Genomic DNA, 22,981 nt, shown 5'->3' on the forward strand with positions numbered 1-22,981 from the left:
GCGGTTCGGGTGTCGGCTCCGGGGGGCTGAGGGGGACGCGGGGCCGGGTCAGGACGCGCCGCACAAGCGCTGGGTGAAGCCGCTGCCGCTGTGGGAGCAGCTGGTTCCGTCAGCCCGGCTGCCGAGGGGAGGGGGCAGCGGGGGTGACGGTGTGTGCGGAGCTGGGGACCCGCCGGGCGCTGCGCGGGTCCGGGCGGGAGTGACCCCCCGGCTGCCGGGAGCGGCTGCGCCTGCGGCGCGTTCGCGGAGTCGCTTCTGCCGAGCGGTGCCGGAGTCGCCGCGCTCCGCATCCCGGTGTCGTTCCGGGGGAGCTGTCGAGTGCGCGTCACTTGGCGCTCCTCTCAGCAAACAAAGACAGGCAAAGCGGTTCTTTTGTTACTGTCTTGCTCCTTTAGACCCTGCCGGAGAAACGCAGGCTCTCCTGGAGGGGGGCAGCCTGTGCACTTGGCTTGGGGAGTGCGGGCGGGAAGAGGTGCAGTCTTGGCTGAGCGGCAGTTGCCCTTGCGGATTTTGTAAGTGCAACACAACAAACAATAGAATATCGTATTATCATGGGATTAGTCTGAAATAATGGAAAGTAAGAGGGGAAACTGTAAGCATTATTCAAAACGCCAGTTTGAAATTCTCAGACAAATCATCCAAAGCAAACAGTAGCTGAGTGGAACTGTTTTCTTTGCTGGGAGTTTCCACTGGAATAAATAGCAAGTTCTGTTAAAAAAAAAAATCTGCAACTGGTTGTAATACTTAGAGTGCTTGCCAGGGACTGGAGTGTGCCCACGACCAGAGAGGTCCTTATGATACAGAGTGATGTATTCTTGCAGCTTTTGCTGCCAGTTCTTTAGAGACTCTTGCAGTTTTTACCTATGAGCCCTACCTAAACCAGAGATGTCTGTTTTTCCCTTTACCTTCCCATCTTTTTCTACATTTAGAACATCCCTTAATATTGTTTTTTTCCTAACCAGACCTGTGTCTGCTGATGCCTTTGTATAACCCGGAAGGCTGCTGTGATGTGCCAGCACTGCATCACCTGCAGAGAAGGCAAGCGGGCCTTTAACAGGGTGTTCTTTGCCTCAGTGTCACAGCCGGTTGCTGCTCCTGCAGGAGCTCCTGCGTGGGTTGTATTCCTTGGGATGCACAGAGCCCCATCAGGCACCTCAGATTTCCCAGGGGTTTCTTCAAGGGACTTGATTGTGACTTTGCCCAGCATGAGTTTTTGAGCTAACTAAGGCGCTGGTGGTGGATGGGTTTGTATGAACAGCACTGCTCCTGGCCGTGGGACAGCTGCCTGGCTCCGTGCTGAGGGCCGGCACAGCTCGTGCCCAGCGGCCGGGTGTTCTGGGTGCTCTGCAGGACACACTGAAAGACAAATAACACATTTAGTTTGTGAGGCAGAAAGTGGTCAGGAGGCCATTTTGATATGTGCAGACCTTTGAAACCTTCCCCCCAAGGCTTGCAACTAAAGTTTTCTCAAAGATCTCGCTGTCTTTACAGGCAGTTAGCTTGATTGGGAAGCTTATTTATTTAACGCCCTCTAGCGATGTTTTAAAAATTAACGTAGATTCCTTTCAAGAAGAAAACAAATATTAATGTTTATTGGTTTAAAAAGATTCACGTGTTCTGAGAGTCAGGTGCTGCAGGGAATCCCTGCAATCCCAACAGCACACTTGCGATGGGTGCATAACCCAGTTTTGGATAGGGATCTCCAGCCATGGCGACACTGGTGGTCTCTGCTCACCCGTGGTGCTCAGTGAAGGTCTCTCCATGGACAGCACTGGACACAGCTCCTTTCCCTTGACCCATCTCTAAGTGCTGCTGCACTTTAGGTTTTGGGTGAACACACATGTAGTTCACTTAATGTGGCTCTGGTCTAGGTGAGCCTGGCACTCGCAGAAGGGACTGTTTGTGCTTCTTGGTGCTTGGTTCACCCTGACTCGGCCAGGCTGGCCCCAGAAATGGGAAGTGTGTGCCCTTGACTTTGCAGAGGAGCCAGCTCCAGGGCCTGGAACTCTTTGAGATTGTAACCAGGGGATGTGACTCGAGCATCTGTGTGGTCAGACTGGTTTTGCTTCATAGGTGTGGGAGATGCTGAGGAATGTACCATCGTTGTGGTTTCTCTTGATTATCCTGAAGATGTAGTGGATGTTTGTTCTTCATGACTGGCCATGAGGGTTCTCAGATCCTCTTCTGCTTGTAATGTGGAAGATTTTGATTTGTGGCTCTGATGCAGAGACCCTTCTTGTGGGTCCTCTCCTAGTCCCCAGTGGACAGCATTGCACCAGCACACCTGTGCAGGGTCACCCCCTCTGCTGCCTCACCCTCTGCCACACCAGCACCCCCCAACACCCCCAGGCTCCAGTGTTTGCTCTGTTCACTTTCATCCACATTCTGCTCACCCTTCCACCCTCTCCAGTGCCACCGCCACAGCAATTCCACCTGCATGGGGCTGCACCCATTTCAAACAAACACCCCGGCAGCCTCGAAGCACCAGCAGCTCGTGGTGTGTTTGGCAGCGCTGCCTGGGGGAGCACCGTGTCCTCTGGCTGGACGCTGGCCTGCAGAGGTGACCTGGGGGTGGGACACATCCGGGCTGCATGGCTGGGGTCTCAGCTGGGACAGGACACCTGCCTCGCCACCCCCTGGCCCTCCGAGTGCTGCTGCTCAGGGACCTCAGATGCGTTCTTTGACTTGTCTGTGAAAGCATCGCCGATATGAGTACTTACGCCTAGCAGAGCGAATGGCCCGTCTGCTTAACGGCACCTTCTCCATTTCAGCCAGAGCTTGGGACTGTAGCACTACTGCAATTAAAAAAAATCAATGAATCTTCCACTTCTCGGCATTTTCTCCTGAGGGATCTTGGAGCTGTGGGCAGAAGAGCTGGCACAGAGATCTGGGCACGCGGGATCAGCGCCCCTCTGCTTGTCACCGCAGCGCTGCCCTCCTCGTTTTCCCTGAAAGCGAATGGCAGCACAGATAAGGATGTGAGAGTTTCCAAAACCTGGCGCCCGTAGTTAGCCCCTCTGAAAACAGGTAGGGTGGAGTCCAGCTTGTGGCATGTGACAGAGAAACTGAAGGAAAACAGGATGTTTTTGTGATTTAAAACATATTTTTTGATAATTCCTATTGAAGGGCTTGTTTTGGTTTGATTTTTGAAGTTCCCTGCCACGTTTATTGGGAAATTTATCAGCCAAAAGCTTGGTGCATGTACGTGTGTGCATGTGCGCTTGCGTAGGGAGAGCAAACGAAGAGGCTCCTGCTCAGCCTCAGGACAGTCTCCTGACCGAAAAGTAAAACCAGTAGGCACTAACAGTTAAGTGATGGAAAATATAAATTCCATCTATGTAGCTCTTCTGAAAATCTTGCTGGATAATTGATTTCTGCTTTGAACACCTTGAAATTGGAAAGATTCTATTAAATTATAAAGTATTTATCAAGGACCCACAAAACTGCTCATGACTGGAGGTATTAGTTTACACATAAACGTATGTTAAACTCAAGTAACGTGAAATGAGGTGTAAAGGGGAGATGAGGAAGAGTTTGGGGTTGTTGGTAGCCCGTGCTGTGTCCTGTGCTTGGCATAGTTTTCACACTGATTCCTGTAGAAGTTAAGGCAAAAGTGGAAAAGCAATGCTGAGAGAAAAGGAGGCAGGGAATCATATTTGAATCAGAATAGTTGTCTTTAAATAGAATGTTTTTCAGAGTTTTCCACGCATGCCCCTCCAGGCTGCTCCGCACACAGGGGCACAGCACTGACGTCTCCAAGCCGCGCGGCCACTGGCTGTCCCCACTGCCAGGACCAGGTGCCACCTCTGTGTCACAGCATCGCTGCCTCTCTGCCCGTCCTCCTGGACCTGGCCTGTGCCCTTGCCCGGGACAGGAGGAGTCGTCGTGCTGTCTGGGCTGCGTCTGGTTCCCTGGCCATGCCGTGCCCACGCTGTCGAATCCCTCGTCCCCGCCAAGCACCGCCACGCTGCTCTCAGGCCCCTCCTTTGCCCCTTCCTTTCCACATGGGCTCAGCCCACATAATGCGGCTCTCGCCTGCCTTTCCATTCCTGACCTGCCCCGCTGCTCAGCGATGTCTCTCCCCTGACCTCTGTCACTGTTCAACCCTTAATGTCTTCCTGCATCTCCAAAACTGGCAAAAAAAGTGCAGTTGTTCAAGCCAAAGTCTACTTTTATTTGCCCAGCTCACGTAACTTTAGACTTGCAAGTCTGCTGAAATTAATTTCAGGCTGAGATGCCTATTTTTCATTTCCATCAGCTGCACAATTCTGTGGGATTAAATCCTGCAGTTCAGCACTAACCTAGTATGCGTTTTGAGGAGTTTGACAGCGAATGTTACTAATAAGCGTGTTACCAGCCCCGATGCTGACAGGCACATGAGCAAGCAGCAGAGAGGAGAAAATGCCTTTCCTGGCGCGTGTGCTCCAGAGGTGCCATTGGGTAACCCATTTTTCAGCCAGCCAGCTCTAAGAATGACATTTAACAACCCCAAGTCTGTATAATGCTAACAGGATGCTTATAAGGCAGAGAGGGATTAATGTTCATCTCTAATGAAATCCAGATGCACAGAGCTGCCTCTTCTCAAGGCCTTTTCCATGGCCAAGCTGCAAATAAAATGATTTAATAATTGTAAATAGATGAGAAACACCAGACTTGCAACATGCAGTAGGTTCTTAAACTCATGGGCACCAAAGGCACTGCCTGTTGGCGACGATGGGGTCGCCCAGCGACCCCCTGCTTGCAGCAAGACCATTTGGGAGGTGGAACCTGGGACGTTTCCTGGGGATTCACGCCCGTGTGTGTCAGGCTCTGGGCAGCTGGCTGGGGAACGAGCGCCCCCTGTCGGCGAGGGGAGCCCGAGGCAGGTGGGAGGCGCGGGCGCCCGCGGTCTGCGCGGGGCGCGTGGGGCTCTCGCCCTGGGCGTGCGCAGGGAGCGGTGGGGACGCGGTCTGCGCCGTGGGCTGAGCTGTCACTGCTCAGAAACAGTTGGTAACTGGCACTTTCTTGTCCTTGTGCAGTTCCTGTCTCCCCATACTCACGCCGGGCGCGGGTGCTGTGCAGTTCATGCCGTGGTTAATCTGGGCCCTGGTGGGGGCTTGGACCGGCATCCTCGGGCACAGAGACCCTGCCTTGGAGAGGCTGAGGTGATTCTGTAGCTGCGCAGACCCAGCTCTCTGTGAGTTTTTAATATGGCAGGAGGAGTTCTGAACCAAGCGAGGGGAAGGGAAGGCGCTTGCTTTAGAGACACAAAGGAATGTGTTACATTTTTATGCTCCTTAGGTTTGGCTGCTCTGCAAGTTTTTCATTTTGCCAAAACTCGATTCAGTGAACTATTTGTTTGCATTTTTAAAGAAAGAGAATGATTCTTAATTTACTTTGGCCCCAATGATGAATTTTTATACTGTGAAATCCAGCAAGTTCCCTTCCAATGTTATATATACATACAACTTTACAACAGAAACTTCTATCCCAAAGTACCAGCTTGAACTGAATGGCTTAAAGGGCTCGGTAAAGGTGCGAGCGCGCTGGCCTCCCGCACGGGTCTGAGCGGCGCGGTCCCCTGCCTGCTGGGTGCCTCGCTTGGCCAGAGCAGCCGCGGCGGGCGCCAGGGGCTGCGCGGGTTTCCTGCGGTTTCCCGGGGTTTCCGGGCGCTGCAGGGGCAGCGGCTCCCGCGGGGGCTCGGGGGCGGCTCTCAGCACCGCTGCAGAGGTTCTGTCAGACACACGTGGGGAATCTGGTGCGCTGGGTTTTCACCACGGGGATAAGCACTTCGGGAAAATCCCAACAGGCAGCAGCTGTTGGTCTAATCCATTGCCAGCAAATATTTCGAATTTACGCCGCGCTGGACATCAGAATTGCAACCAAACCATTGGGACCTCCAAGAAAAGATGAAGAAATTTTACAAAATGAGGTTTTATTTTTCCGCTGCTTTTGGTCTCCTCTGCTAGCTCTAGAAGGGGGAAGCGCTTCCTCAAGCAGCCGTTGGTTCCTCTCCAGGCTGGAAGCATGCGGTACAGAAGTATTTCTAAATCTATGTCAATATTTATTGGTCCCTTCAGTTTCCATCGATTAGCAATTTGCTGTGCTCTGCTGGCTACAGAGAAGAGACTTGCATTTGTGTTACTCAAAGTTTTTCAAGTTGGTATTGATGCAAAATAGACTTTGTGTAAGCGCACCCTCGGGACCGTCAGAACCTGGTCCTGTTGAAGGGGATGGCCGGTGATCTTCCTCGCTGGCAGAAAGCGTTTTTCTTGCAGTGCTTTTGTTGTTGTTGTTGTCCCGAAATGCACAGACACCCCCCCTTCTGCTGAACCTTCAGATTTTCAGAGAAAACGCACGGGCAGTTGCCCATGATTTTTACAGGTCTGTCCGCCAACACCGTATCAGTGGCCTGAGGCTTGGAAACAGCAGAAATATTTCTGTTCACCTCAGTCCGGCGCTGGATGCTGCGCTGAGGACACACGGGTGTTCACAGAGGCTCAGCTTAAAGCTTTCGGGCCCTTTTTAGGTGCCTGTCCTGCAGCGTGAGTGACAGTGACAGTTCGTGGTTTGGGGCACCAGGCGGCGCGGTGTCAGGGACCAAACCCTCGTGCTCGTCCCAGGCGGGGACGCTCGCGCTGGAGCCGCGAGGCTGCGTTCAGCGTCCAGAAACATGGACCCGAGCCTTGACAAATGCCAGGTGTCCTGAGCTGGGGTCCAGCCCAGTGTCATTTGAGAACGTGGGCCTCTCCATCAGCTGTTCAGAAAGACCTCAGGTGCTCTGGTGAGCCAGCATCTCCTGCGTGCTGGGCAGGGCGTCCTCTCTCAGTGCCCCCTGAGCAAGGCAGGCCCTGCAGGCACAGCAATCCATGGGAGCAGGGGAAAAAGTGGCGTGGAACAGATTAGTGTGGGTCAAACTAATCCCCGGGCACCTCCGAGTGGAAAACCCACCCGGCCTTTGGCCGCCAAGAATTGTTTCTCCCAGTCCCCCTTATAAGGGACACGTTAAAATAAACCAGCAGGGTTCCATTTCTTGGAAGGAAAAGGAAATGTTTCAAAGTGTGTCCTTGTAAACTGATTCACTGCCATCGGGCTCTGCATATTTTAAGAAACGTTTGAGTTTGGTTTGAGCCGTGTTTTAGCAGGGAGAGAGAGGGAACCAATTAGTGAAACACCACGGAAAATGAACTTGTGTAAAACAGCTCAGATAAATATTTACACCTGAGTTTCTTAGCTCTGAGTTCACGTTGAACCCTGCCCTGTCCCTCTGAAGGGACAAATAAAACACTGGGCTGTGGCCACCCAACATTATTTTATGCTTCCTCCTCTGATTAATGAGGCTAATTACGGATCTTAAAGAATTCAAAGGGTTAGAGTGGTGGCAGGAGAGTTAAAGATTCTCCCTAGCATTTGCAAGGAAATGTTAATGCTTTACCATATGTCTGTGCTGGCAAAACTCACCCCAAAGAGCTCATAAAACAGCTGCACTTTTTCTCCTTTCTTCCAGGCACTGCACTTGCACCCTGTGCAAAGTGAAGTAGTGCGAACTTTTAAAATATACGTGTACAGACACACGTGTCCTCACCTAACATGGAGCTGTCTGGAAAAACAAGGCTGGGTGGGCTGGAGCAGGGTTGCAATAGCCAGGGAATGGGGTGGAATGGACGGGCAGAGTGTGCTGGTGGCGGGGGCAGGGGGCGGTTGGTGCTGTGTTAACGGGGTGCGTGAGCAGCCGGTGCTGCTGCTCGCTGGGTGGGCTGGGTCCCCCGTGGTGTGGAACAGCTTCTTGTAGCCCAAGTGATAGTGCAGGGACCTGCTTCTTCGGACAGCAGGTGGTTAGGTATCAGGAATTCCTGATAGTATTCCATGAGATCTGATCTGCTCAGATTCTGTCTGCTCACAGATGTTGGTCTGTGCATTTGGATAAGCTCCTGAGGCAAAAACCGTGTCTTGATTTTGCAGTGAAAATGTTGCAACAGTGACTCCAGGGAAATATACGTTACGGTTTGAGGAGAAAGCACACCTAGCTTACACCTCTCCAGAAGAAAGACCCGGCTTCCGAGCCTAGCTCTGCCACTACGTGTCTGCATCGCTGCCGGCCTGTTACGTAAATCTTCATTCTGAGCCTCAGTTGCTCCGTTTTCCAAACAGTCCGGTCGAAGCTGGAGTAGAGATGTATGGGATCAGAGTAAGGAAGGGCTCAGCTGAATAAAGATGAGTGTGTTCTAGAGCCTATCAGCTGGAAAATGATGTGTGAAGCGAAAGAGTTATGTAGAGAGAAAAGCAGAAAGTCACTTTGCTAAGGCCACCTCTGGCAGCTTAGTCGTAGTCCTGGCAGAGCTCCTCAGCTGTCACCTGCTCGTGGACATTCCTCGAGACACATGGGGTTTGCTTCTCTTCCCGTATTCCTGTGCCCTGAATTCTCGAGGGCAGCCGCGGGGCCTGGAGTGCTGCAGGGGCGCGCACGGGGCCGGGGTGGTGTCGCAGCACATGTGGAGCTGCTCCCACAGCTGCTGGGCTCCTTACTGCCCCTGGGACAGAAGCCCGGGCAGCACAGCTGGGCTGTGAGCTCCACGATCTGGAGACCTTGGTCTGTGTCAGCTGCTCCGGGCTGTCCTGGGTGGCACAGCTGACAGAGGTGTGGGGCCTGCCCACAGAGCCCGACTGCGCCCAGACAGCGCGGCACAGCTGCCCTGTGCAGGCAGCTGGGGGCAAAGTACATTGGTTTGGTCTGGCGCCCTCTCAGATGAGGCACTTGCTGTCAATGTAAGGACTGGAAGGTGGTTGTACCCTGCCCCACTGGTAGCGTCTGAGCTTGTTGGTGGATTGCACCCAGATGTGGCAGGGAGCTCTCGGAGACTGGGGACGTTCCTGTGGGGTCTGTAAGGGCAGCCGGCTGTGACACCTCAGCCCGCTGCTGGGAAGGGTGATCCCAACACCCTCGTCTGCAGCAGATAACCCGCAGGGAACAGGGCTCACAGCCCGGCCTGGGAAAGGTGTAATTCCAGGGCTAAACCAGTGCAAACCCAGTGTGCTGCAGCCCTGTCTGAGCCGGGCTCAGACCATCCGCACTGGGGAAAACCTGGGTGAGGAGCAGGGGACAGACGAGCTTTGGGGGTGACCCCGGGGGAAGGCTGTGCCTGCGGGGGTCGTGTGTGGCCCCTCGAGTCCTCCTGCCTCTGGGCAGCCGCAGCCCCACTGCCCCAGTGCTGTTCCAGCAGGGACAGGGCACCTGGGGCAGTGTGGCTGGGGGTGGCAGCAGCCCAGGTCCCCACCAGTGCTGCCGGAGTGTCACCAGCTGGTGGCTCGTCCCATCAGTATGGGATACAGGGCAGGGGCAGCCGGTCCTCAGCAGCGTGTGCTCTGCTGTCGGTGCCTGGTCAGCGCTGCCGGGGTCCAGTGACCCGGTTAACACAGATCCGCCTCAAACAGTTAACGCGCCGTGAAGTTGTTCCAGGAAAAGTTCTGAATTGCACAGGAAAAGCAGCAGGTTCAGTGTAAAATGGCAAGCCCAGTTGTTTTCAGTTTGTGTAACCTAATGCCTGATTTCCTTTTATGCACCGAACGATTTCCCCCTCTCTTTGTGTCTCTCAGTTTGGGTTTTCTATCTAGAAACACAAGCGCAGTCGTACCCAACACTGTGTACGAGCATCCCGTGCTCACAGACAGGACACACGGCGGAGCAGGAGGCAAAGCGTCTCACATTATCTCATTAAGATACTTCTGTAGGAATGCCTGCTAACATAAACCCATTACTGGACGGAAGAGCAGCAGCAGGTGTTTTCACATGGATGGATCCAAGCCCAAGCGATCGGTTAATTGTTTCTGTTCTCTTAACTGTATTCTTAAGTGTTTTTTTGAATGTTGCCTGAGAGCTAAATAACCATGTGCTACATTTATACAGCAACTTCTGCTCTGTTCCAGTGGACCACTGAAAAATGTGCCTTTATGGGTTCAGCTGGTTGATAGCAGCAATCAGCGCTCTGCTCTGACACAGCACCGGTGCTGTGATGAGTGTCTGTAGGAAGAGGGTGTTTCGCGAGATATACCCAAGAATGAGAATAATGTTGGTGTTATTGGCTCTGAACAATCTGTGATGCTCCAAATAATCAATGACAATGTGGCCCATGTTTTACTGTCTCTGACTGTACCTTTAGCAACATAAGCCTCCCTAAGTGATCCGAATGTCAGTGTGGAATTGACTCAGAGTCAAAAATGCAGATGAATTGAGAACAAACATTTTATTTAAACACAGTGCTTTGGAAGAGCCTCCTAGTACAATGAAGGGAGGGCTCTGAAGGAAATCTTCGTGCCACATGGGATCTTAAAGCTTCCTACCAGGCACGTTTCCATTGGAGAATGTCCTCAATTCGTGCCAGGTTGCCCACCCAGCCCCATGCTCAGCAGCTTTGCAGCAGCCGTATCGTATGGATTAACCCAGAAATTCAAAGTCCCGCAGATCTGTCACACCTCACTGCGCGGGTGGTCCTGCGTCCAGGCAGCCCTGGCCTCGCAGGTGGCCAAGGCAACCCGCTCCTGGGCTGTGCTTGCCTCCCGGCTTTGGTTTGGCAGCATCGGGGTCTCTGATCCGTGCCATCATCACCAACGGGCTTTGACAGCATCGGGGTCTCTGATCCGTGCATCATCACCAACGGGCTTTGACAGCATCGGGGTCTCTGATCCGTGCATCATCACCAACGGGCTTTGGCAGCATGGGGGTCTCTGATCCGTACCATCATCACCAACGGGCTTTGACAGCATCGGGGTCTCTGATCCGTGCCATCATCACCAACGGGCTTTGGCAGCATCGGGGTCTCTGATCCATGCCATCATCACCGATGGGCTTTGACAGCATCGGGGTCTCTGATCCGTGCATCATCACCAACGGGCTTTGGCAGCATCGGGGTCTCTGATCCGTACCATCATCACCAACGGGCTTTGACAGCATCGGGGTCTCTGATCCGTACCATCATCACCAACGGGCTTTGACAGCATGGGGGTCTCTGATCCGTGCCATCATCACCAACGGGTTTTGACAGCATGGGGGTCTCTGATCCGTGCCATCATCACCGACGGGCTTTGACAGCATCGGGGTCTCTGATCCGTTGCATCATCACCGATGGGCTTTGGCAGCATGGGGGTCTCTGATCCGTGCCATGATCACCAATGTGCTTTGGCAGCACCAGCAGCTCGCGAGTGACAGCTGGTGCTGCTGCACGTGGTCTGATGGGGATGAGTCTGAGCAGGCGGCGTCTGCTGCTGCAAGCAGAGCGCGGGGCTCTGGCAGATGCGGGGGTCAAAGAAAGCACCTGGTGGTTTTGAAGACACAGTGTACCAATGTTTCTGAAACAAATATTTCACTTTATGTTTTGCAGAAAAATTGCACCATTAGAAAAAATTTCATTTCTGAATGTGGACTAAACCAAATAGCAGCATTCCAGTGCCACAGACATTGCAAGCTTTGACCAGCTGTTGACAGAAGGAAAATCCACCCTGTTCTAAGCAGATCTCGTTATTTTTCAGTTCCATCCCACCTTAACTATCTGAAGAATAACATTCAAGCACAGAGGTCAGTGGCGGGGGGAAAATCCCACTTGTGCTGGCCAGCTGTGCCGATAGCATAGGCCATACATGGGTTTGGAATGAGGAGCATTAGGCTCACAGCCTCTCCAGTGCCAAGAAATACTCAGCTAAAACTGGCAGCTCTGAGATGAGTAATGCACAAACGGTCCAGAGTGCTGCAAGTGCTCCAGCACTTTCAGGGTCTGTTGGGTAAACGAGGATCTGTTTCCATGGCACCAGAACAGCAGATGAGCCACGTCCCTCTGGCCCGTCTCGGGTTGCAGTGCCTGGTTAATGTGAGTGAGCGGAGCTGGCTCCCGGCAGGAGCGCTCCCTGCTGCAGCGCGGGGCATGGCGAGGTCCCCGTGGTCCCCAAGCGGTGCTCGTGGACCGGGCTGCGATGCTGCGGTGCCGGTGGTGGCCGAGCCCTGCACCCCTGGGCTCCTGCGCGACACACGGAGCTGTGGTGCTTCTGCTGTGCACTGACATGGGACGGGCTTTTGCAGCAAAACCATAAAACCGTCTGCCCTAGAAACGCGCGGGAGTCCGAGCACATTCCACGTGGCACTGAAGAACCCTCAAGGTGGCAGGAGACTCTGTCCTTGTCCTGCAGCCTCTTAAGGAAACATCATTTATATTCTCCCTGCTCTGGGATATGGCGTGACCGATGCTTTGCTGTGCTATGTTTTGCAGGAACATTTTATCCTATTAAGGCACCTCTGAAAGCCAGATGTTCCGTTTTAGTAGGGACTCTCTTTTTTTAAAACAAACATTTTTGAGCTGATGTTATTTTTATTTAGTTCTCTCTGTGAAACTTCTGAAGACAGATCTTTGCTTGGGAAGGTCACATCGGGGAACGAGAGAGAAATCGCCTTCCGTCACTGTCTGCGTAGAATCATAATATAGTTTTGGTTGGAAGAGACCATATAAACATATACACAAAGAATCTGCTTAGAGAGCACTACTGACGTTGCAGAGCTGGGTATTCACGTGTTAGGAAGTTACTTTATTAAATTGTGCCTGCAGTCCCACTCCAGCGTTGCGCGGGGGAGCAGCCGCCAGCCGACCTTCCTGGCTGCTCAGAAACATCACCCGGCACCCAAACTCACTGTAATCGCTCTGTTCCTGGCCTTTCCATCAGTGAAATGAGGATAATACCTTCCTCTAACATCGTAAGAATGTCATGTTAATGTGGTTATAAGGTACTGAGCTGTAATAGTGTCGTGAACTCGGAGATGGGACTAATGCGTGCATAAGCGACGAAGATTTCTACATTCAGCGCAGAGTTTGAAAGGTGTACGGTTAATAAAAGGAAGGTGCTTCCTCTGCAGGACCTCTCCTCAACCAGCAATCCCGGGTTCTTTTATTCCTAGGATATTCCATATTTTGATACTTTCAGAAGTCAAAAGATAAAAAACGCTCAGCATACTCTGAATTTCCCAGTCCTTAAAGCTCTAATACAGACAAATGCTGAAATTAGAAATGAGCTGCGGGAGAGGTTTTTCCACACTTACTGAGCAAGAGCCATTGGTGTGAGTAAGGATTTGTCTCCCAGGCTAAAACGTCATCTTCTGCAGCACAGAATTTGCTCAGCAAATAAAAAGAGACCCGTGACCTCACGTGTATGTGTTGTCCTGGATGGTGATCACGTCTAAGTCACAAGTGTCACCATTCCAGTCACCTCGTTTCTGTGTCACACAAGACGCTGATACAAGTGTCTTGGGGTGACGCTGCCAGGAGAGGGGCCCGATAACAGTCTGTTTGCTGAAACTCTAAAAATGCTCCCTACAGTGTTATATGCTGGTCATGGCTTTGTCCAGTCCAGTTTTAAATTGGATTTCTGTACCTTTCCTTAACAAACTATTCCATGGCATGAGTGTTAGGAAGTTTTTCCTGACCTTCAGCCTGTGGATTTTTCTGTGCTTCATTTCATGTCATTACTTTGAATTTTGGCTGTGAAAACTGGAAGCATTTCAAGTTAGGAAAGTTTGAAGTGTCCTACATAACTGTGAGAGCTGACAAGTGTTTTGATAATAAGGAAGCGGAGGGAGGTGTCTGAAAGCGCAGATCAGGGCTCTCGGTGCTGAGATTTCGCGAGCGTTGCCCAGATAAGAAGTGAAGTGGCGGATCTGCTCCCCAGGGGCCGGCTGACCAGTGTCCTTTTGTCTTGCAGAAGATGAAGCCCATAGTCCAAAGAAGACGATCCACCCCTTCTGCCATTACTAAAGCTCTCGGCAAGTCAAAGTCCCATTCCAGGTAGAGGAAATACCTTTCTGACTCCTTTTTTTCCACCTTTCTGCCTATACAGACTGAAATCAAACTGGTTTTCAAATTCCTTTAATGGTGTCAAGGGCAATTTGATTGTGGACAGGTATGGAACAGTTTCTCTTTTACTGGCAGGGCATGATGCTCAGCAATAAAAGCTGGTGCGAAGGAGGAGGGTGGGGGCACTCATGCTCTGGCATTTGCCTCCCCAGGCAGCTGCGGTGCGGAGCCCGGACGCCTGAGGTTCTGTAGGGTGGTTGGATAAACCAGCTCTGACACTTGTGCCGTTCAGCTCATTGATAGCCATCTTAGAAACAACCGTTCCTGAGGGATTTGGTTAGTTTGATTGTTTTTTTCTTTGTAAGAAGGAGATACTAAAGCTGAACTGATTGACAGTTTGATCCTGACCAGCTTCCTGAAGCGTACCCCGTTTATCGCACTGCGGGTAACTAATGCACAGCACATCCCACATTTCCGAAACAGCTCTGTGGGGTCAGTCTCGTGGGATCATTCAAAATAAAGGGTGGGACTGATTTTCGTTTGGTTGTCTTCTGACCAAGTCTTGTGGCTGCTTTGTCATTCCCTCTGCCCACTTCTAAATTGCACTAAAAAAAGTACAGAAGAGAAACAAATTCTTGACTTTATTTGGCTGGAGAATATCCTCACGAGGGAGGGAGGCTTCGGACGTTCCTTGTGATGGATTGCTGTGGAGGGCTCTGGTACAATGCCATCTTTGCTTAGGCCACCAAGAGTATTGGGGACATGTTTTTTCTCCTCTCCTGCCGTTGTGCTTACAAAGCTGTGTAAGTGCTCCCGCCCTAGGGATCCGCTGCTGGGACCGGTGGTGGTGCGGCTCCCACTGCTCAACTGATGCACGTGGGAAGCCTTTCCTATCAAGTTCAAGGATGATTTAGCTTCTCACTTGTGGAGGTAACAGATGCATAAGGCAAGGGTTCACTTGGTGGTGGCAGTGGAGTTGTAAAGAGGGAAGAGAGAATTTCTGTTTGCAGGAGCGCGTGTTCCTGGCACTGGGGGTGATCTAAAAAGCAGCTGGTGCTAGCTTTAACCTCACTCCCACAAAACTGGAGGGGCCAGATTATGAGGCCAGCAGAAACTGGGTTAGACTAACAATGCAAAAAATACTACCCTTAAAACCCATATGTTTTTTCATTTGCTTGTGCAGACTGCCCTTGGACTTGGGTAGTGTTGCTGAGGGGTGGAGGGAAGGTAAGGATCTATTCCACATGCGTCCTTGCCTGCAGGCACAATACACGTTTTTGTCTATGTGTAGAGACAGTAGGATCTGTGGTAGTTTCTATATACATGAATCCGAGGCCATGTCTCAGAGGTTAGCTAATTAGTCAGGGTCGGGCACACAAAATGGTCTCTGAACAAGGCTCAGCAAAGAACTACTGCTTGTTCGTTCAGCACAATCCTGCCTGCAGAGCAAGGGCAGAGCCGGGCGATGGCTGTGGGACCTGCTGGGACCTGCTGGGACCAGAGCCAGGAGCAGCCTGGGCAGGAGCTGGGAGGGCGCGGGGAGGCGAGGGGCAGATGGGCGCTTGGCAGAGCTCTTCCAGCTGGGGGGAGCACAGAGAAAGGATCTGCTTCCGTCCCCATGGCGGCGTGTGGGCTGCAGTCAGCATGCAAAGCCATCGGGGATCTTTGGAAGTGGTCAGCAGCTGTATCAGCCCCAGCAGACACAAGGTGCTGGGGTGCAGGCAGGCAGGGCAGCACCAGGTGGCCGGAGCTGGGTTGTTGTGCCCTTGGCTGACCAGCAGTTCGGGGCGGCTGCGAACACGGGCAGCGGTTTCCGTGCCTCCCCGCGCCGCGCCCTGCCGCGAGCCCTGGGTTTGCCTGTTCTTTTGAGTCATAGCTCACACGCATGTGCAGGAACTAAGTGATTTACCTGAGTGAGAAATGACTTAAAAATGAATATTTCAGCAGCTTAACCTCCCCAGATTTGGTGCAGGCATTCAGGGAATTTTCCATCCGCCTAAGGCTGGTAGAATTAATTGGGAAGAGGCAGACGAACGCAGTTCATAACTGAGGGCAATAGGGGCAGTACTGGGAGAAGCGTGGGCTGTGGGGCTGTTCCACAACAGTCACCTGTGTCCAGTGACGAACCCTGGTGAGAAAAGCTTCTGACAGATCCTGCAATCTTTCTTCCTTCTCCAGGGAAACTGCCCTTTCCTCCTCTCATCCGGACGATGGGCTGCCCAGCGGGGTGTTCAGCAGCCCGGGCTCCACGTTCGTCCTGGACGAGCGCGTACAGCTGACTGTGGGCCTGCAGACCCAGGAGAGACATCTGATCCTGTTCAGTGACGTGCTGGTCATCGCCAAGTCCAAGTAAGAGGAATTCGCACTTGCGGCTCCTCCCCAGCGTGTGCGGTTAGCGCTGGGCTCTGAGCTGTTCGTGGAGCAGGCGTCAAAACAACGCTGCTTTACAAATGTTTCATCCCCCCCTTCCACCTCCAGAAATTCTTCTTGGTATTAATGTTTCACTCAATTTTCCTGAAGGAAAAGGTTGTCTAATTGGTTTTGCCCTTTCTCTTGTGTGGCTTCTTGAAGAAATAGCGCGAGGAAAAGAGGCAGTAAGGACAGAAGACCAACTCCTGGTCTGACTGCTTCTGCCACTCATAAATTAAGAGTTTAGGTGACCTCAGCTATTAGCATAGACAGTAATTAGCCTAAATCACCATCTACCTGCATGTGGCTCTGGTGAATCACATTGCCCTATGCCACAGCTGTCCCACCGCAGCCACCACCCCAAAATCCCCTTGCAAAACTTCCCTGTAGTGTCTCCGCTTGCCCAGACGTTTAGTTCTGGGGTGCTTGTTGCTGTTACTGCATCTGAATGACTGCAGGGTGGCATGGCCAGACTCCGGAGGCCTGGATGTTGGGATCTGGCCTAAGAAATCCTTTATTTGAATTGCAGATCCTCCTCCAGCCTGAAGCTGAAAAAGCAGGTGCATCTGAGTGAAGTGTGGACCGGCACCTGTCTCGGTGAAGTGACAGAGAAGAAGATGGCTCCTGAGAACTCGTTTGTCATCGGCTGGCCTACCACCAACTATGTTGTCACCTTCAGGTATCTCACCAGACACCACACCTCCCCCTGCAGCCTGGCAGCACCTGAGCCTCCCGGGCGCCAGCAGAACGACGACTGGGGCCACGGGGCTGTGACCTTTACTGCTTTACTTCTCCCCGCTCAATAGAGACCTCCACTCACATAGGCAGCGTGGTGAAAACCTGGAGAAGGTATCTGCAGGTTGGTCCCTGAGCGCCTTTCAGAGGACCAGCCCGTGCAGGTGTTGTTATAGCCAGGGCTGACCCTGCAGAGCATCCTGCAGCATCACAGCCAAATCCACCATAGCAAACCAGCTACACCTACAAGCATGTTGTTTCAGCACCTGCCAGCAGCCATTTCCATAGGAGATTGGCCCTAGTTTGTGAATGTTTTGTTACGAAGGACAGCTTGGTGAAGTCAGTGAAAAATGCCGATGCGTTGCTGGCCTTAGGGCCACGTTCTGACAGGCGAGCTGCTCTTTGTGTCTTAGTCCAAACTCAACAGCAGTTCCATTTCCTTCACGTCACTGAGTAACCCGTGTTGGCAGCAGACGCTTCTTGGAACGACAGACATTGGGAAGGAAATAATAGGAGAAAGAAAATAGCAATTAAAGGTCACTGCAAAAATAATAAGGGCCCACAAGATGCGTTAACTCCAACATCACAGAAAGATATTTGTCCCTTATCTCCACACTCGGCAGCCTGGGCAGGAAATGGAGTCCAGTTTGTTGCTGGGACTTTTTTGTTATTATTATTTTTGTTACTAGTTAAAATAGGACAGAAGCAGGAAGGGACTGTGCTTTTGTTCCAGGGCTTTGCAGGAAGGAACTTCGACTTACAGCTATATATAACTGAAACTGGGTAGAGTTTCCCAAGGCTGTTCCCCACTCGTCACTTGTTTGATGGTCTGCCTCCCTTTTTGTCTCCAGCTCGGCTGACGGGAAGGAGCGGTGGCTGTCGGCGTTGCTGCGGTGAGTGACCCTCCCTCCGTCCTCTGGGCAGGCCCTCTGCACTCCCCAGGGAAACTTCTCATGCTGCGTGTCAAGTTCCCCTCTGATTTTCAGCACATTAAGTGTCCAGCTACTGTTTGGAAAATCCACCTTTGAAAGCTGAGTGTAGAAGCCCCTTGGTGACAGTCCAGAAAAGGTGACATCCTGGAGGGGTCACTGTGTTGGAGCAGCCTTTCCCTTGGAGCGGAGGCTGACTCTGCTGGTCACTGTGGAAATGTCACAAGTGTTCAGTGTTACTGATTCTTCACGTGTTCTTGTGATTTGAACTAGAGTTTGTATTTTGTGGCATCTAGAAGCTACAGTTGTTTCATGTTATGTTTTATATGTTGTTTCCACTGCCATCCAAGCAGAAATGTTTGTATAGGGAAGAAGGGAAGAAATCTCCTGTTTTGTGGAGAGGAGCGGTGGTCCCAAGGGTGCTGGCAGGTGTTACACTGGGCACGTCTGTCTGCAGTACAGTTGTTGTCTGGGGTTTTGCTAGTCTGGGGCCTCAAGGAAGGTACAGAAGCCAGTAGGAGATTATGACCACGCTATGAACACTGCGTGGTATTGCTGCTGTCATAATGAGTCTGTATTTGTTATAGCGCCAAGAAACAGGTCCCTTGGACCTCTTGGATCCAAACCTTAGGGTCCTTCTCAAGTTTGATTGGGAAATTATATTCTCCCCCCTTTTATTTGATTTTCAGGCATATCAATGAGGTAAAACAGAATGAATATGTGAAGAATCTGACCCTTCAGATCCTTGTGCTGGATGCTGACAACAGTTTATCTGTGAGTAGAGCTGAGAGCCCGCTCATGAACCTGCGCAGGCTGTGGGTGGGGGCGGGAGGTGGGGCTGCTGTCCCTTTTCAAAACTCAGGTCCCACCTGAAAAGGGTTTAGAGGGTGCACATCTGGGCAGCTGTGTCCTTCCCACCAGCAGCCCACGCCGGCATGTTTCATTTGGGAAATCAGGAGGTAGCCAGACCCCTACCAAAGAGCAGTGGATTCTTAAGATTATCCTTGGCCTCTGGCTTCTTTTCTCCTTTTCTTCTGCTTCACTTCATAACTGGTGATGGTTTGTGGTTGAGTGCCCAGTCATTCCTATTTTCAGGGCAGTAAGCTGAGGATATTGATTGTGAAAGAGTCACTGCTGTGTTCTCCTGAATTAATTTACTGGACTGTGTCCCGGTCTCTTCATATTAATAGCACACATTCGTGGGCTTTGTGCCAAGTCTGGTGGGTCACAGTTACCTCCTGGGGATGGACACTCGAGGTTTGTTGGCGTTGCGCCATGTTCACCCTTTGGAGTGAAATACTGATCAAATACAGCATCTGAACATCAGATTCCTGTGATTTCTAATGGACAAAATCTTTGCATGGTATAATAAATCCATTGTAGAAGTAGAGGAGAACAGTTTTCACAAGGTATAGCCATCACGCTTAGCAATTATTGCAGTGTAGAGTCAATGAGAACAACTTTTCTAACCATGAACATTCAGTAAAGACAGTAAATAGACAGGTGAGTGACATTTTCCCCAGATTTTCAAGCTACAAGAAACTGCGACCAAACTTCGTGTTTTCTTATTAGCTTCCTGTATTTTCTCTGTTTTGCTTTCTAGACAACCGCAGTCAACGTGTCCAATGTGGAAACTGCAGAGAGTGTGATGAAGAAGACCCTTCTGCAGCTCGGCCTTCCTGTAAGTGGCAGCTGCGCGGTGTGCGGGACCTGCCGTGGTCAGAGTGGGGTGCAGCCTGTGCGGGACCTGCCGTGGTCAGAGTGGGGTGCAGTCTGTGCGGGACCTGCCGTGGTCAGAGTGGGGTGCAGCCTGTGCGGGACCTGCCGTGGTCGGAGTGGGGTGCAGCCTGTGCGGGACCTGCCGTGGTCAGAGTGGGGTGCAGCCTGTGCGGGACCTGCCGTGGTCAGAGTGGGGTGCAGCCTGTGCGGGACCTGCCGTGGTCAGAGTGGGGTGCAGCCTGTGCGGGACCTGCCGTGGTCAGAGTGGGGTGCAGTCTGTGCGGGACCTGCCGTGGTCGGAGTGGGGTGCAGTCTGTGCGGGACCTGCCGTGGTCAGAGTGGGGTGCAGCCTGTGCGGGACCTGCCGTGGTCAGAGTGGGGTGCAGCCTGTGCGGGACCTGCCGTGGTCAGAGTGGGGTGCAGCCTGTGCGGGACCTGCCGTGGTCAGAGTGGGGTGCAGCCTGTGCGGGACCTGCCGTGGTCAGAGTGGGGTGCAGCCTGTGCGGGACCTGCCGTGGTCGGAGTGGGGTGCAGCCTGTGCGGGACCTGCCGTGGTCGGAGTGGGGTGCAGTCTGTGCGGGACCTGCCGTGGTCAGAGTGGGGTGCAGTCTGTGCGGGACCTGCCGTGGTCGGAGTGGGGTGCAGCCTGTGCGGGACCTGCCGTGGTCAGAGTGGGGTGCAGCCTGTGCGGGACCTGCCGTGGTCGGAGTGGGGTGCAGCCTGTGCGGGACCTGCCGTGGTCAGAGTGGGGTGCAGCCTGTGCGGGACCTGCCGTGGTCGGAGTGGGGTGCAGCCTGTGCGGGACCTGCCGTGGTCAGAGTGGGGTGCAGCCTGTGCGGGACCTGCCGTGGTCAGAGTGGGGTGCAGCCTGTGCGGGACCTGCCGTGGTCAGAGTGGGGTGCAGCCTGTGCGGGACCTGCCGTGGTCAGAGTGGGGTGCAGCCTGTGCGGGACCTGCCGTGGTCGGAGTGGGGTGCAGCCTGTGCGGGACCTGCCGTGGTCAGAGTGGGGTGCAGCCTGTGCGGGACCTGCCGTGGTCAGAGTGGGGTGCAGTCTGTGCGGGACCTGCCGTGGTCAGAGTGGGGTGCAGCCTGTGCGGGACCTGCCGTGGTCAGAGTGGGGTGCAGTCTGTGCGGGACCTGCCGTGGTCAGAGTGGGGTGCAGCCTCCCGGACCCTCACCCTGACCCTTTCACCCATGGTTTTTCTGTTCTCTGTTCCTCGACTGCCAGGGCAAGACAAGTGAGCACCACCTCTGGGTGATCTCAGGAAAGGATGACCCTGCTTACCCGCTCATTGGTAAGAGCTCTCCTGTTTTCCCTCCATGATAAATGACATTGGTGTATGTGGCAGGCGATATCTCAAACATTGTACTTTTCAGTTAAAAAAGCAGTTGTAGGGGGACTGTTGCTGATGTGAGATGTGACATCAAGCCGATGTGAGCTGTCACTTGGCTCTTATGATCTCAGCATCCACGTTTTATCGACACATGGTGACATCTTTGAAGTCCTGCACACTCATCTCCCTTTGCCAGGCGAATCTGTGCATTTCTGGATGGGAGCCCATGACACTTTTCAGCAGATGCTCCAAATAAAGAGGAGATTTTTAGACTGGCCTAAGAAGTTGTTTCTGTGCCGCAGATGTGCTGCAAGGGCAGGACGCGGCTCAGAGCCCAGTGCCGCCCTGTGGCTGCGGGTGTGGGTTTCAGGGCGGCGCGCTGGCCGGGCCCCCTCCCCGCAGGCAGGCTCAGCCTGGCGGCCCCGCTGCCGCCACTCCTGACAAACATCGCGCGCCTGCCAAGGAGCCCACCGCGCACATCTGGCCAGGGAGGAAGCAAGGAAATACGCTGATTTACCCAGCGCCTGAACCAAAGCTGTTAGATGCGTTTAAACTGCTGCTTGCTTCTTGGACAGATGTGTCAATGTGTGCGCGTTGTTCGGCCTGTTCTGCCCTATAACATACTGCTTAGTAATCTCTGCATTAACTCTGCATTGTGTTTTCAGTGATAAACCAACAAATACATCCCCAAGCTCTCCAAGGAATTTTATGCATGTTGCTTTATTAAAAAGATCTTGCTCCAAAACCCAAGTTGTTACAGTAAAGCTCATTAGACTGCACTTGTTTATTTGTGAGTAATTATTGGTGTTTTCCAAGCCATCGTGGCACATGCTTCCTTTTTGTATCTGTCCAATACATACTAGACTGTCATAGTAACTCACTCCTGCCCAGAGCAATGCTCACAGTATTTTGTTAGTGCAGGGGGGCCTATTTAACAGTGCTTTGTTGCGTAATATTCTGGAGAGCTGCTGCTGAAGAGTGGCTGGCCAGATTTAACTGGATGAATTTATTTGTAAAGCAATGATCATGGAGGTTTTGAGCAACATTTCTTAGAGGCCCAGCTGCAGTGGGAGCCCTTGGATGTGGCTGCTTCCTCCTGCTCAGATCTGGAGCTGTTTTCACACAGCTCTGCGTCTCCGCTTGCTCTTTACGCTCCTGTGTTCACCAGGGCATGAGCATCCTTTCAGCATCGCATTGAGCTGTCTGCGGGACTCTGCTGACCAGCAACAAGGAACCAACAACAACACCCTCCTGGCTGATGGGACAGAGGCGTCCTTCCTTGATCAGCTCCCAAAGGAAAAACAGTGTCAGTTTGTCCTGAAACCCAGGCTCCAAGCGCCGGTGCAGCTGAGGAGAGGTAGGGGCCGTGAGTGCCTTCTGACCCAGCAGAGACTTTGCTGCTTTCCACGGCAGTGCCAAGCTCCTCCCAGCATGACACGTGTTCCAGAGCCGCTCTCACACCTGAGTGTGTGCAGAGAGGAAGGGGTCGTGGAGGGGCTAAATGTGTCTGTGCAGATGTTCAGAATTAGCTTTTGGTCCTTGATTAGCTTTCAATCGCAAGCCAGTCTTACATTGCACAGACAGCAAGGTCACTGAAGAACAGTGATTGAGTAGAAGTTGCGCTGATGGCGGAGGTGAACAAGTGGTTTCCCTGTTGTATATTATCTGACTGTCCCCCTTAAGAGTGTGGTTATTAAACGTGCTGGGAGCTCTCTCTCTGGACAGCAGGAAGGACAGACGGGTGTGTGACGCACGTCTGTGTTCTCCGCAGAGTCGCTGCAGAAGCACAGCAAGAGGAAGAAGTCCCTGATCGACTGGGCGCTGCGCCGCAGCAGCAGCACCCCCACGGGCAGCCCCCCCTCGCAGTCGCCCACCACCCCGCGGAAGCTCTTCGGCCTCTCTCTGTCCTCTGTCTGTCCTGACGGGATCCTTCCCAAGCCCATCATGGTAAGGAGCAGTGCGGACCATCTGTCTGGACATGAACTTGATGTGTTTAGCCCAGAATGAAGTCATTTGTGGTATTTGTGAGGATTGGATGGGGAAGACCCC

At 52.6% G+C, this 22,981-nt stretch overlaps 1 protein-coding gene across 5 annotated transcripts in view; it reads left to right on the top strand.

Annotated features, from left to right (window-relative positions):
* Positions 1-22,981, top strand: part of LOC136106478 (uncharacterized) — a 30,141-nt gene that overhangs the window by 284 nt on the left and 6,876 nt on the right. For 2 of the 5 annotated variants that reach the window (XM_065846813.2, XM_065846812.2), the window contains exons 2-10: positions 13,714-13,796; positions 15,984-16,154; positions 16,744-16,893; positions 17,801-17,842; positions 18,568-18,652; positions 19,482-19,559; positions 20,827-20,893; positions 22,101-22,289; positions 22,704-22,879. In XM_065846813.2, coding sequence (XP_065702885.1) covers positions 13,717-13,796; positions 15,984-16,154; positions 16,744-16,893; positions 17,801-17,842; positions 18,568-18,652; positions 19,482-19,559; positions 20,827-20,893; positions 22,101-22,289; positions 22,704-22,879 — 1,038 coding nt within the window. In that variant the 5' untranslated portion in view covers positions 13,714-13,716. The other 3 variants (XM_065846814.2, XM_071813632.1, XM_071813633.1) reach the window with 3 other exon arrangements.

The sequence above is a fragment of the Patagioenas fasciata genome, chromosome 11, assembly GCF_037038585.1.
Source record: "Patagioenas fasciata isolate bPatFas1 chromosome 11, bPatFas1.hap1, whole genome shotgun sequence".
Lineage (NCBI taxonomy): Eukaryota > Metazoa > Chordata > Aves > Columbiformes > Columbidae > Patagioenas > Patagioenas fasciata.